Below are 14,386 nucleotides of genomic sequence, written 5' to 3' on the forward strand. Positions count from 1 at the left end.
GGTTCACTCTACAGAAACAGGAGATGGACTCCTGCCCTACGGGCCGTTCTGGTTCACTCTACAGAAACAGGAGATGGACTGCTGCCCTACGGGCCGTTCTGGTTCCCTCTAAAGAAACAGGAGATGGACTCCTGCCCTACGGGCCGTTCTGGTTCCCTCTACAGAAACAGGAGATGGACTCCTGGCCTACGGGCCGTTCTGGTTCCCTCTACAGAAACAGGAGATGGACTCCTGGCCTACGGGCCGTTCTGGTTCCCTCTACAGAAACAGGAGATGGACTCCTGCCCTACGGGCCGTTCTGGTTCACTCTACAGAAACAGGAGATGGACTGCTGCCCTACGGGCCGTTCTGGTTCCCTCTACAGAAACAGGAGATGGACTCCTGCCCTACGGGCCGTTCTGGTTCACTCTACAGAAATAGGAGATGGACTCCTGCCCTACGGGCCGTTCTGGTTCACTCTACAGAAACAGGAGATGGACTCCTGCCCTACGGGCCGTTCTGGTTCACTCTACAGAAACAGGAGATGGACTCCTGCCCTACGGGCCATTCTGGTTCACTCTACAGAAACAGGAGATGGACTCCTGCCCTACGGGCCGTTCTGGTTCACTCTACAGAAACAGGAGATGGACTCCTGCCCTACGGGCCGTTCTGGTTCACTCTACAGAAACAGGAGATGGACTCCTGCCCTACGGGCCGTTCTGGTTCACTCTACAGAAACAGGAGATGGACTGCTGCCCTACGGGCCGTTCTGGTTCCCTCTACAGAAACAGGAGATGGACTCCTGCCCTACGGGCCATTCTGGTTCACTCTACAGAAATAGGAGGTGGACTCCTGCCCTACGGGCCGTTCTGGTTCACTCTACAGAAACAGGAGATGGACTCCTGCCCTACGGGCCGTTCTGGTTCACTCTACAGAAACAGGAGATGGACTCCTGCCCTACGGGCCGTTCTGGTTCACTCTACAGAAACAGGAGATGGACTCCTGCCCTACAGGCCGTTCTGGTTCCCTCTACAGAAACAGGAGATGGACTCCTGCCCTACGGGCCGTTCTGGTTCACTCTACAGAAACAGGAGATGGACTGCTGCCCTACGGGCCGTTCTGGTTCCCTCTACAGAAACAGGAGATGGACTGCTGCCCTACGGGCCGTTCTGGTTCCCTCTAAAGAAACAGGAGATGGACTCCTGGCCTACGGGCCATTCTGACGGCCCGTCAGATTCTCTTTCTAATGGTGCTAATATCACTCCATACAGCAGCCTCAATCAGACGGCAGATCAATCAATCAATCAGACGGCAGATCAATCAATCAATCAGACGGCAGATCAATCAATCAATCAGACGGCAGATCAATCAATCAATCAGACGGCAGATCAATCAATCAATCAGACGGCAGATCAATCAATCAATCAGACGGCAAATCAATCAACCAATCAGACGGCAGTAGGAGGGTGTCCTCCGTTCCTCCTGTTCAGAGACATCCCCCTTAGTGACCTGGTCCTGAAGGATCCCTCAGGGTGAATACTGTCTGGTTTAGCCTCACACCTGAACACCATGAGGAACCCATTCCTGTAGTTCTTATTCATCCAGCCGTACAGGAGCGGGTTGGCGAAGGTGGAGCACATGGCTACGATGTGGAAGAGAGTATAGATGAGCTTGTATTGTCTTAAGCTGAGCACCAGGTCAAGGTCACTGGCTAGTTGAAACACGTGGAAGGGTAGCCAGCATGTGGCGAAGACGACAACCACCATAACCAGCATCTTGGTGGTCTTCTTCCTGCGCTGGATGGCGTCGATGCGGCTCGCTGGACTCACGTGGTTCTTCAGCTTCACCCAGATGCAGATGTAGGCATAACTGATGATGGAGAGTGGCAGCACGTACTGCAGCAGTAACATAGACAGGCTGTAAATTACCCCGTCTCTGCTGCTGCCGTAAGGCCACTTCTCATAGCAGACTGAGATCCTCAGGTTGATGGACGGGATCTCCTCCTGACGGTACTCTCTGAAGATGGCGAGCGGGCTGGCCAGCATGGAGGACAGCGTCCAGGTGAGAGCCATGATGAGTAAACTGCTTCGCCAGGTGAGGCGCTGGCCCAGGTGGAACACGATACACCTGTAGCGCTCCAGAGCGATGACGGTCAGCGTCAGGATCGATACGTGCACGCTCAGCGCCTGGGCGAACGGGACCATGTGACACAGCACCGCGCCGAACTTCCACTCGTCGAGCAAGGTATAAACCAGTGTGAACGGTAAACACAACGTATCCACCAACAGGTCGGCCAGGGCCAGGTTAGCTATGAAGAAGTTAGTGACTGTCCTCATGTTCCGGAAGCGGATGATCATGTAGATGACAAGGGCGTTGCCTACTAGACCCAGTAGGATGATCAGACTATACGCTGTGATCAAAGCAGCCTGGACTCCTACATGCTTGGTGATGTCAGAGTGGAACCCCGGCCGGTCGAGGTGGAGGCGGAGACTGTCGTTACCCAGGATGCCTAGCTGCCAGTGGGTGGAGGTGGTGTCCATGTGGACTGGCTGTTGGAGGGGTCTGAGTTTAAAGGGTCTGAGGGGTCATGTTTTCTCCTGGGAGGGAAGGAGGGAGGATCACTGGAGCTGGTCAGTCAGTCCGAATACTGTTTATATAGTCCAAAACTGATGGTAACACTGCAGAGTCCAGTCACTGAGGCCTAATAGTCCCTGGTCCAGATACACTGGGAGCACTGCCTGGTCTGGTCTGGTCATTCAGTCTACTGGTAGGGAAGACAACACTGCCTGGTCTGGTCTGGTCATTCAGTCTACTGGTAGGGAAGACAACACTGCAGGGTCTGGTCTGGTCATTCAGTCTACTGGTAGGGAAGACAACACTGCAGGGTCTGGTCTCGTCATTCAGTCTACTGGTAGGGAAGACAACACTGCAGGGTCTGGTCTCGTCATTCAGTCTACTGGTAGGGAAGACAACACTGCAGGATCTGTCAGTCAGCTGGGAAGTCCAGATACCTGCAGTGGGAGAAAGAACAGATGGAACATTCTCAGTGATAACACAGAGGAGAGAGGTCAGGGGTCAGGTGAAAGACAAATACTATGACGACCAGAGTAAAACATGAGTCTAATATGGGTTGTTAGCTCTCTGATTCTGCAGCAGGCTACGACTAACTTAGGGAGGTCTATATATAGTTCTGGAGGAGGCTACAGCTATCTATGAACCTCCCTCAGTTAGCCTGGTCCTCTGGAGGAGGTAACAGCTATCTATGAACCTCCCTCAGTTAGCCTGGTCCTCTGGAGGAGGTAACAGCTATCTATGAACCTCCCTCAGTTAGCCTGGTCCTCTGGAGGAGATAACAGCTATCTATGAACCTCCCTCAGTTAGCCTGGTCCTCTGGAGGAGGTAACAGCTATCTATGAACCTCCCTCAGTTAGCCTGGTCCTCTGGAGGAGGTAACAGCTATCTATGAACCTCCCTCAGTTAGCCTGGTCCTCTGGAGGAGGTAACAGCTATCTATGAACCTCCCTCAGTTAGCCTGGTCCTCTGGAGGAGGTAACAGCTATCTATGAACCTCCCTCAGTTAGCCTGGTCCTCTGGAGGAGGTTACAGCTAACTGAGGGAGGTCCATAGATAGTCTGGTCCTCTGGAGGAGGTACCAGCTAACTGAGGGAGATTCATAGATAGCCTGGTCCTCTGGAGGAGGTTACAGCTAACTGAGGGAGGTCCATAGATAGTCTGGTCCTCTGGAGGAGGTAACAGCTAACTGAGGGAGATTCATAGATAGTCTGGTCCTCTGGAGGAGGTAACAGCTAACTGAGGGAGATTCATAGATAGCCTGGTCCTCTGGAGGAGGCTACAGCTAACTGAGGGAGATTCATAGATAGCCTGGTCCTCTGGAGGAGGTTACAGCTAACTGAGGGAGGTCCATAGATAGTCTGGTCCTCTGGAGGAGGTAACAGCTAACTGAGGGAGATTCATAGATAGTCTGGTCCTCTGGAGGAGGTAACAGCTAACTGAGGGAGATTCATAGATAGCCTGGTCCTCTGGAGGAGGCTACAGCTAACTGAGGGAGATTCATAGATAGCCTGGTCCTCTGGAGGAGGCTACAGCTAACTGAGGGAGATTCATAGATAGCCTGGTCCTCTGGAGGAGGCTACAGCTAACTGAGGGAGATTCATAGATAGTCTGGTCCTCTGGAGGAGGCTACAGCTAACTGAGGGAGATTCATAGATAGTCTGGTCCTCTGGAGGAGGCTACAGCTAACTGAGGGAGATTCATAGATAGCCTGGTCCTCTGGAGGAGGCTACAGCTAACTGAGGGAGATTCATAGATAGTCTGGTCCTCTGGAGGAGGCTACAGCTAACTGAGGGAGGTCCATAGATAGTCTGGTCCTCTGGAGGAGGCTACAGCTAACTGAGGGAGATTCATAGATAGCCTGGTCCTCTGGAGGAGGCTACAGCTAACTGAGGGAGATTCATAGATAGTCTGGTCCTCTGGAGGAGGCTACAGCTAACTGAGGGAAATTCATAGATAGTCTGGTCCTCTGGAGGAGGCTACAGCTAACTGAGGGAGATTCATAGATAGCCTGGTCCTCTGGAGGAGGCTACAGCTAACTGAGGGAGATTCATAGATAGTCTGGTCCTCTGGAGGAGGCTACAGCTAACTGAGGGAGGTCCATAGATAGTCTGGTCCTCTGGAGGAGGCTACAGCTAACTGAGGGAGATTCATAGATAGCCTTGGCTTCTCAATATACACCCTGATATACAACATTACTCACCTCCCTCTCTCTGGTCTGTCTCAGGTCTGTCTTTCATTCTCTCTCTCTCTGTTGGTCTCTTTCTCTCTCTCTCTCTCCCTCTCTCTCTCTCTCTCTCTCTCTCTCTCTCTCTCTCTCTCTCTCTCTCTCTCTCTCTCTCTCTCTCTCTCTCTTTCTCTGTCTCTGTCCATCTCTCTCTCTCTCTCTCCCTCTCTCTTTCTCTGTCTCTGTCCATCTCTCTCTCTCTCTCTCTCTCTCTCTCTCTCTCTCTCTCTCTCTCTCTCTCTCTCTCTCTCTCTCTCTCTCCCTACCTCCCTCTCTCTCTCTCTCTCTCTCTCTCTCTCTCTCTCTCTCTCTCTCTCTCTCTCTCTCTCTCTCTCTCTCTCTCTCTCTTTCTCTCTTTCTCTGTCTCTGTCCATCTCTCTCTCTCTCCCTCTCTCTTTCTCTGTCTCTGTCCATCTCTCTCTCTCTCTCTCTCTCTCTCTCTCTCTCTCTCTCTCTCTCTCTCTCTCTCTCTCTCTCTCTCTCTCCCTCTCTCTCTCTCTCTCTCTCTCTCTCTCTCTCTCTCTCTCTCTCTCTCTCTCTCTCTCTCTCTCTCTCTCTCTCTCTCTCTCTCTCTCTCTCTCTCTCTCTCTCTCTCTCTCTCTCTCTCTCTCTCTCTCTCTCTCTCTCTCTGTTTATATCTCTCTGTGTACCTGCAATAATGTGCTCTTCATTCTAGGTTGTAATTTGTGGAAGTCTATATAAATCATGACCGGTGGGCATCTCTCCTATAGTTCCCTACCGTCCGGGTTTATGGTCTATGTGTGTGTGTGTGTTTATAATTCATAATCAGTGGGCATCCCTCCTCACTGTGTGTTTATAGGAGAGGGCTTGAGGAGAGAGATATACTGCTGCCTGGCGCACACTGTTTACTGTCTGTGTGTCCTGTGTCTCCACCACACAACCAGAACACTGGTTACTGTCTGTGTGTCCTGTGTCTCCACCACACAACCAGAACACTGGTTACTGTCTGTGTGTCCTGAACCAGATCACTGTTTACTGTCTGTGTGTCCTGTGTCTCCACCACACAACCAGAACACTGGTTACTGTCTGTGTGTCCTGTGTCTCCACCACACAACCAGATCACTGGTTACTGTCTGTGTGTCCTGTGTCTCCACCACACAACCAGATCACTGGTTACTGTCTGTGTGTCCTGTGTCTCCACCACACAACCAGATCACTGGTTACTGTCTGTGTGTCCTGTGTCTCCACCACACAACCAGATCACTGGTTACTGTCTGTGTGTCCTGTGTCTCCACCACACAACCAGAACACTGAAATGACACTAGTGCTGCAAAAACATTTCCCAGGTCCAGAAATCTTGGTTAGTTTGGAAGATTCCTGATTCTCCGGAATCAGAAGGGAGTAATGAATGAAATCCAGAATACTCCCATTTCTGGAAAACCTGGGAATTTTAGGAATGTTACTGGTAGTTTGCAACCCCAAATCACACCCTAATCCCTAAATAGTGCACTACTTTAAAGCCCAAGTATGGGGCTGTTTTATAATTTTCAGAGTTATGAACCTCCACTTGATCAGCACTAAATTAGCCAGGAGAGGAGTTAATTATTTTATTATATTTTTTATTTAACTTTCATTTAACGAGGCAAGTCAATTAAGAACAAATTCTTATTTACAATGATGGCCTACCAGGAGGCATAAGGCCTCCTGCGGTGACGGGGGCTGGGATTAAATATCCAATCTAAAACATTTGTGCATTTTAAAGTGACCTTATATATCCAATCTAAAACAGTTTTAAAGTGACCTTAAAGTCACATAGGGGATAGGGGCAATATATAGGGGACAGGGGCACTATATAGGGGACAGGGGCACTATATAGGGGACAGGGGCACTATATAGGGGACAGGGGCACTATATAGGGGATAGGGGACAGGGGCACTATATAGGGGACAGGGGCACTATATAGGGGACAGGGGCACTATATAGGGGACAGGTGCACTATATAGGGGACAGGGGCACTGTGTAGGGGACAGGGGCACTATATAGGGGACAGGGGCACTATATAGGGGACAGGGGCACTATATAGGGGACAGGGGCACTATATAGGGGACAGGGGCACTATATAGGGGACAGGGGCACTATATAGGGGATAGGGGCACTATATAGGGGACAGGGGCAGGGGATAGGAGCACTATATAGGGGACAGGGGCACTATATAGGGGACAGGGGCACTATATAGGGGATAGGGGCACTATATAGGGGGGGACATAGGGGACAGGGGCTATATAGGGGACTATATAGGGGACAGGGGCACTATATAGGGGACAGGGGCACTATATAGGGGACAGGGGCACTATATAGGGGACAGGGGCACTATATAGGGGACAGGGGCACTAGACCAGACCAGTATCCCTTCTTTCTTTTCTCTCCAAAACTCTTGAACGTGCCGTCCTTGGCCAGCTCTCCCGCTATCTCTCTCTGAATGACCTTCTTGATCCAAATCAGTCAGGTTTCAAGACTAGTCATTCAACTGAGACTGCTCTCCTCTGTATCACGGAGGCGCTCCGCACTGCTAAAGCTAACTCTCTCTCCTCTGCTCTCATCCTTCTAGATCTATCGGCTGCCTTCGATACTGTGAACCATCAGATCCCCCTCTCCACCCTCTCCGAGTTGGGCATCTCCGGCGCGGCCCACGCTTGGATTGCGTCCTACCTGACAGGTCGCTCCTACCAGGTGGCGTGGCGAGAATCTGTCTCCTCACCACGCGCTCTCACCACTGGTGTCCCCCAGGGCTCTGTTCTAGGCCCTCTCCTATTCTCGCTATACACCAAGTCACTTGGCTCTGTCATAACCTCACATGGTCTCTCCTATCATTGCTATGCAGACGACACACAACTAATCTTCTCCTTTCCCCCTTCTGATGACCAGGTGGCGAATCGCATCTCTGCATGTCTGGCAGACATATCAGTGTGGATGACGGATCACCACCTCAAGCTGAACCTTGGCAAGACGGAGCTGCTCTTCCTCCCGGGGAAGGACTGCCCGTTCCATGATCTCGCCATCACGGTTGACAACTCCATTGTGTCCTCCTCCCAGAGCGCTAAGAACCTTGGCGTGATCCTGGACAACACCCTGTCGTTCTCAACCAACATCAAGGGGTGGCCCGTTCCTGTAGGTTCATGCTCTACAACATCCGCAGAGTACGACCCTGCCTCACACAGGAAGCGGCGCAGGTCCTAATCCAGGCACTTGTCATCTCCCGTCTGGATTACTGCAACTCGCTGTTGGCTGGGCTCCCTGCCTGTGCCATTAAACCCCTTCAACTCATCCAGAACGCCGCAGCCCGTCTGGTGTTCAACCTTCCCAAGTTCTCTCACGTCACCCCGCTCCTCCGTTCTCTCCACTGGCTTCCAGTTGAAGCTCGCATCCGCTACAAGACCATGGTGCTTGCCTACGGAGCTGTGAGGGGAACGGCACCTCAGTACCTCCAGGCTCTGATCAGGCCCTACACCCAAACAAGGGCACTGCGTTCATCCACCTCTGGCCTGCTCGCCTCCCTACCACTGAGGAAGTACAGCTCCCGCTCAGCCCAGTCAAAACTGTTCGCTGCTCTGGCCCCCCAATGGTGGAACAAACTCCCTCACGACGCCAGGACAGCGGAGTCAATCACCACCTTCCGGAGACACCTGAAACCCCACCTCTTTAAGGAATACCTAGGATAGGATAAATATTCCCCCCCCCCCTTTAAGATTTAGATGCACTATTGTAAAGTGACTGTTCCACTGGCTGTCATAAGGTGAATGCACCAATTTGTAAGTCGCTCTGGATAAGAGTGTCTGCTAAATGACTTAAATGTAAATGTAATATAGGGGACAGGGGCACTATATAGGGGACAAGGGCACTATATAGGGGACAGGGGCACTATATAGGGGACAGGGGCACTATATAGGGGATAGGGGCACTATATAGGGGACAGGGGCACTATATAGGGGACAGGGGCACTATATAGGGGATATGGGCACTATATAGGGGACAGGGGCACTATATAGGGGACAGGGGCACTATATAGGGGATAGGGGCACTATATAGGGGACAGGGGCACTATATAGGGGATAGGGGCACTATATAGGGGATAGGGGCACTATATAGGGGACAGGGGCACTATATAGGGGATAGGGGCACTATATAGGGGACAGGGGCACTATATAGGGGATAGGGGCACTATATAGGGGACAGGGGCACTATATCGATTCCCGGGACCACCCATACGTAGAATGTATGCACACATGACTGTAAGTCGTTTGGATAAAAGCGTCTGCTAAATGGCATATATTATTATTATTATTATATAGGGGACAGGGGCACTATATAGGGGATAGGGGCACTATATAGGGGACAGGGGCACTATATAGGCGACAGGGGCACTATATAGGGGACAGGGGCACTATATAGGGGATAGGTGCACTATATAGGGGATAGGTGCACTATATAGGGGACAGGGGCTCTATATAGGGGATAGGTGCACTATATAGGGGACAGGAGCTCTATATAGGGGATAGGGGCACTATATAGGGGATAGGGGCACTATATAGGGGACAGGGGCACTATATAGGGGATAGGGGCACTATATAGGGGATAGGGGCACTATATAGGGGACAGGGGCACTATATAGGGGATAGGGGCACTATATAGGGGATAGGGGCACTATATAGGGGACAGGGGCACTATATAGGGGATAGGGACACTATAAAGGGGATAGGGGCACTATATAGGGGATAGGGGCACTATATAGGGGACAGGGGCACTATATAGGGAATAGATGCCCTATATAGGGGACATGTGCACTATATAGGGGACAGGGGCACTATATAGGGGATAGGTCCCATATATAGGGGACAGGGGCACTATATAGAGGATAGATGCCCTATATAGGGGACAGGGGCACTATATAGGGAATAGATGCCCTATAAAGGGGACAGGTGCACTATATAGGGGACAGGGGCACTATATAGGGGATAGGGGACAGGTGCACTATAGGGGATAGGGGCACTATATAGGGGATAGGGGCACTATATAGGGGATAGGGGCACTATATAGGGGATAGGGGCACTATATAGGGGATAGGTGCACTATATAGGGGATTGGGGCACTATATAGGGGATAGGGGCACTATATAGGGGACAGGTGCATGGCTATTTTGTCGTTATTTAATTGCCTTCCTTATTCTTCTTCTTCCCAATTGTCCTGTGATTCCGCGGCCACCGTTTCTCAGTAAAGTATTATGTTAATCCTCAACCACTGATTCCACGTCTCTTCTATTCTCTGCACCTGGGTCCAACCTCACCACTTCCCAATAGGGTGCCATTTGGGACTCACAAACACAGCGTGAAGAAGGCTCCTTGATTATTTGCACAAGGGAAAAACTCTATAGATGGTCTCTAAATAGAATCTATTAATTGAAATTCAGCGCACATACCATACAGTGTACTCACCATCCTCCTGCCAGGTAGCTCGCTCAATAGCTCATGATGCCAAATTACATGTACATGTTGAATTACGTGCAAGTTTGAGGGTGTTCTTGGACCGTGTGTTTGGGGAAACAGAATCATTACTGGCTCAAAAAACAAGCAAATACGGATGCATCCCAAACCGTACCCTATGCCATGTACACTTCACCACTTTGGTAGGACCTATTACCTGATATGATCTATTATCTGATATGATCTGCTATGACCTATTACCTGATATGATCTATTATCTGATATGATCTGATATGATATGATCTGTGATCTGATCTATTATCTGATATGATCTATTATCTGATATGATCTATTATCTGATATGATCTATTATCTGATCTGATCTATTATCTGATATAATCTATTATCTGATATGATCTATTATCTGATCTGATCTATTATCTGATATGATATGATCTGTGATCTGATATGATCTATTATCTGATATTAGGGGTGAGCTAAGTTATCTTAGCACCTCATCCCTCCCAGCCTCAGCCTCCAACCCTCCCAGCCTCCAACCCTCCCAGCCTCAGCCTCCAACCCTCCCAGCCTCCAACCCTCCCAGCCTCCAACCTGCCCAGCACCTCATCTCTCCCAGCCTCAGCCTCCAACCCTCCCAGCCTCCAACCCTCCCAGCCTCCAACCCTCCCAGCACCTGAACCCTCCCAGCTTCCAACCCTCCAGCCTCCAACCGTCCCAGCTTCCAACCCACCCACCCAGCCTCAGCCTCCAACCCTCCCAGCCTCCAACCCTCCCAGCCTCCAACCCTCCCAGCACCTCAACCCTCCCAGCTTCCAACCCTCCAGCCACCAACCGTCCCAGCTTCCAACCCACCCAGCCAGCCTCAGCCTCCAACCCTCCCAGTCTCAGCTTCCAACCCACCCAGCCTCAGACTCCATCCCTCCCAGCCTCAGCCTCCAACCCACCCAGCCTCAGCATCCAACCCACCCGATCTCAGCCTCCAACCCTCCCAGCAATTCAGCTCCAGGGGAGACCAACACAGATTCAATGGAAGACCAGAATGAATTCAGACTGAAATATGGAATCAGAAGCCTGCATGTGCCTGGGTCAGAAATAAGGCTTGTTGATTAATACATCTATCTGGGTTGGTGGGTTTGTGTTTATTATGCTAAGATTGGGACCAGAACAACTGCCTTCCTACACTTAGCATTATAAAACAACCTTCCTTCGTCCTCAGCTTTAATCACTCTTTGTCAACGTGTCGCTGTCAGCAGACATATGGTAATAGCATTCAGAAAGAGACAGACAGACAGACAGACAGACAGACAGACAGACAGACAGACAGACAGACAGACAGACAGACAGACAGACAGACAGACAGACAGACAGACAGACAGACAGACAGACAGACAGACAGACAGACAGACAGACAGACAGACAGGGGGACAGACGGACAGACAGACAGACAGACAGACAGACAGGGGGACAGACGGACAGACAGGGGGACAGACAGGGGGACAGACAGGGGGACAGAGAATGGGTGCTATCTCAAGTATTTGGTGCTTAGTAATTCTCTCCAAGGCTTTCTAAAGAGCAGGCGTTTGTCTGCAATAAGCTGTAACCAGCCATGAACCAACACACACAAAAAACTACTAGTAAAAAATCTCTCTCTCAACTAGTAAAATGTATCTCTCTCTCTCTCTCTCTCTCAACTAGTAAAATGTATCTCTCTCTCTCTCTCTCTCTCTCTCTCTCTCTCTCAACTAGTAAAATGTATGTCTCTCTCTCTCTCTCTCTCAACTAGTAAAATGTATGTCTCTCTCTCAACTAGTAAAATGTATCTCTCTCTCTCTCTCTCAACTAGTAAAATGTATGTATCTCTCTCTCTCTCAACTAGTAAAATGTATGTCTCTCTCTCTCTCTCTCTCTCTCAACTAGTAAAATGTATCAACTCTCTCTCTCTCTCTCAACTAGTAAAATGTATGTCTCTCTCTCTCTCTCAACTAGTAAAATGTATGTCTCTCTCTCTCTCTCTCTCAACTAGTAAAATGTATGTCTCTCTCTCAACTAGTAAAATGTATCTCTCTCTCTCTCTCAACTAGTAAAATGTATCTCTCTCTCTCTCTCTCTCTCAACTAGTAAAAGTCTCTCTCTGTCTCTCTCTCAACTCTCAACTAGTAAAATGTATGTCTCTCTCTCTAGTAAAATGTATGTCTCTCTCTCAACTAGTAAAATGTATGTCTCTCTCTCTCTCTCTCTCTCTCAACTAGTAAAATGTATCTCTCTCTCTCTCAACTAGTAAAACGTATCTCTCTCTCTCAACTAGTAAAATGTATGTCTCTCTCTCTCAACTAGTAAAATGTATGTCTCTCTCTCTCTCAACTAGTAAAATGTATGTATCTCTCTCTCTCTCAACTAGTAAAATGTATGTATCTCTCTCTCAACTAGTAAAATGTATCTCTCTCTCTCTCTCTCAACTAGTAAAACGTATGTCTCTCTCTCAACTAGTAAAATGTATGTCTCTCTCTCTCAACTAGTAAAATGTATGTCTCTCTCTCTCTCTCTCTCTCTCTCTCTCTCTCTCTCTCTCTCTCTCTCTCTCTCTCTCTCTCTCTCTCTCTCTCTCTCTCTCTCAACTAGTAAAATGTATGTATCTCTCTCTCTCTCAACTAGTAAAATGTATGTCTCTCTCTCTCTTAACTAGTAAAATGTATGTCTCTCTCTCAACTAGTAAAATGTATGTCTCTCTCTCTCTCTCAACTAGTAAAATGTATGTATCTCTCTCTCAACTAGTAAAATGTATGTCTCTCTCTCTCTCTCTCTCTCTCTCTCAACTAGTAAAATGTATGTATCTCTCTCTCTCAACTAGTAAAATGTATGTCTCTCTCTCAACTAGTAAAATGTACATCTCTCTCTCTCTCAACTAGTAAAATGTATGTCTCTCTCTCAACTAGTAAAATGTACATCTCTCTCTCTCTCAACTAGTAAAATGTATGTCTCTCTCTCTCTCTCAACTAGTCAAATGTATGTCTCTCTCAACTAGTAAAATGTATGTCTCTCTCTCTCAACTAGTAAAATGTATGTATCTCTCTCTCTCAACTAGTAAAATGTATGTATCTCTCTCTCTCAACTAGTAAAATGTATGTATCTCTCTCTCAACTAGTAAAATGAATCTCTCTCTCTCTCAACTAGTAAAATGTATGTCTCTCTCAACTAGTAAAATGTATGTCTCTCTCTCTCAACTCTCTCTCAACTCTCTCAAAGTAAAATGTATGTCTCTCTCTCAACTAGTAAAATGTATGTATCTCACTCAACTAGTAAAATGTACATCTCTCTCTCTCTCAACTAGTAAAATGTATGTATCTCTCTCTCAACTAGTAAAATGAATCTCTCTCTCTCTCAACTAGTAAAATGTATGTATCTCTCTCTCAACTAGTAAAATGTATGTATCTCTCTCTCAACTAGTAAAATGTATGTATCTCTCTCTCAACTAGTAAAATGTATGTCTCTCTCTCAACTAGTAAAATGTATCTCTCTCTCAACTAGTAAAATGTATGTATCTCTCTCTCAACTAGTAAAATGTATGTCTCTCTCTCAACTAGTACAATGTATGTCTCCATCTCTCTCTCTCTCTCAACTAGTAAAATGTATGTCTCTCTCAACTAGTAAAATGTATGTATCTCTGTCTCTCTCTCTCAACTAGTAAAATGTATGTCTCTCTCTCTCTCTCAACTAGTAAAATGAACGTCTCTCTCTCAACTAGTAAAATGTACGTCTCTCTCTCAACTAGTAAAATGTATGCTATAGACTTTGATGTAGACTTTACTATCGATGTGTAAATCTCACGATTTATATACGACACTAAAAGTAAACTCACCATCGTAGATTTAACGACAACGTGATTCATGATTTAATGACAACGTCTATCATTGTGTGTTTTAGGGCTTGAGGCTATATGGTTGTTATTTCATTATGCCTCAGTAGCCACTATTTACCCAAGACAGTGCTGATACATTGAATCAGAATCCATCACGCTGCATCACTGAACCGGGAGGTGATGAAAGTGTGTTGGATGTAACTTTTGAATAATTAACCTATTAACCGTCCCTCTTTGATCATCACATTATCAAGAGAAATGTTTAATCATGTCAATGCTTCAAATCAGTTCAAT

General features: G+C 48.1%; 1 protein-coding gene across 1 annotated transcript in view; it reads right to left on the reverse strand.

Moving 5' to 3' along the window:
- Positions 1-1,073: 1,073 nt before the first annotated feature.
- LOC123994239 (neuropeptide Y receptor type 2-like) overlaps positions 1,074-14,386 on the reverse strand; it is a 13,457-nt gene continuing 144 nt past the window's right edge. Inside the window, exon 2 of the mRNA XM_046296777.1 lies at positions 1,074-2,990. Coding sequence (XP_046152733.1) covers positions 1,428-2,519 — 1,092 coding nt within the window. The 5' untranslated portion in view covers positions 2,520-2,990 and the 3' untranslated portion in view covers positions 1,074-1,427. The remainder of the gene's footprint in view (positions 2,991-14,386) is intronic.

Source organism: Oncorhynchus gorbuscha, linkage group LG13 (genome assembly GCF_021184085.1).
Source record: "Oncorhynchus gorbuscha isolate QuinsamMale2020 ecotype Even-year linkage group LG13, OgorEven_v1.0, whole genome shotgun sequence".
NCBI lineage: Eukaryota > Metazoa > Chordata > Actinopteri > Salmoniformes > Salmonidae > Oncorhynchus > Oncorhynchus gorbuscha.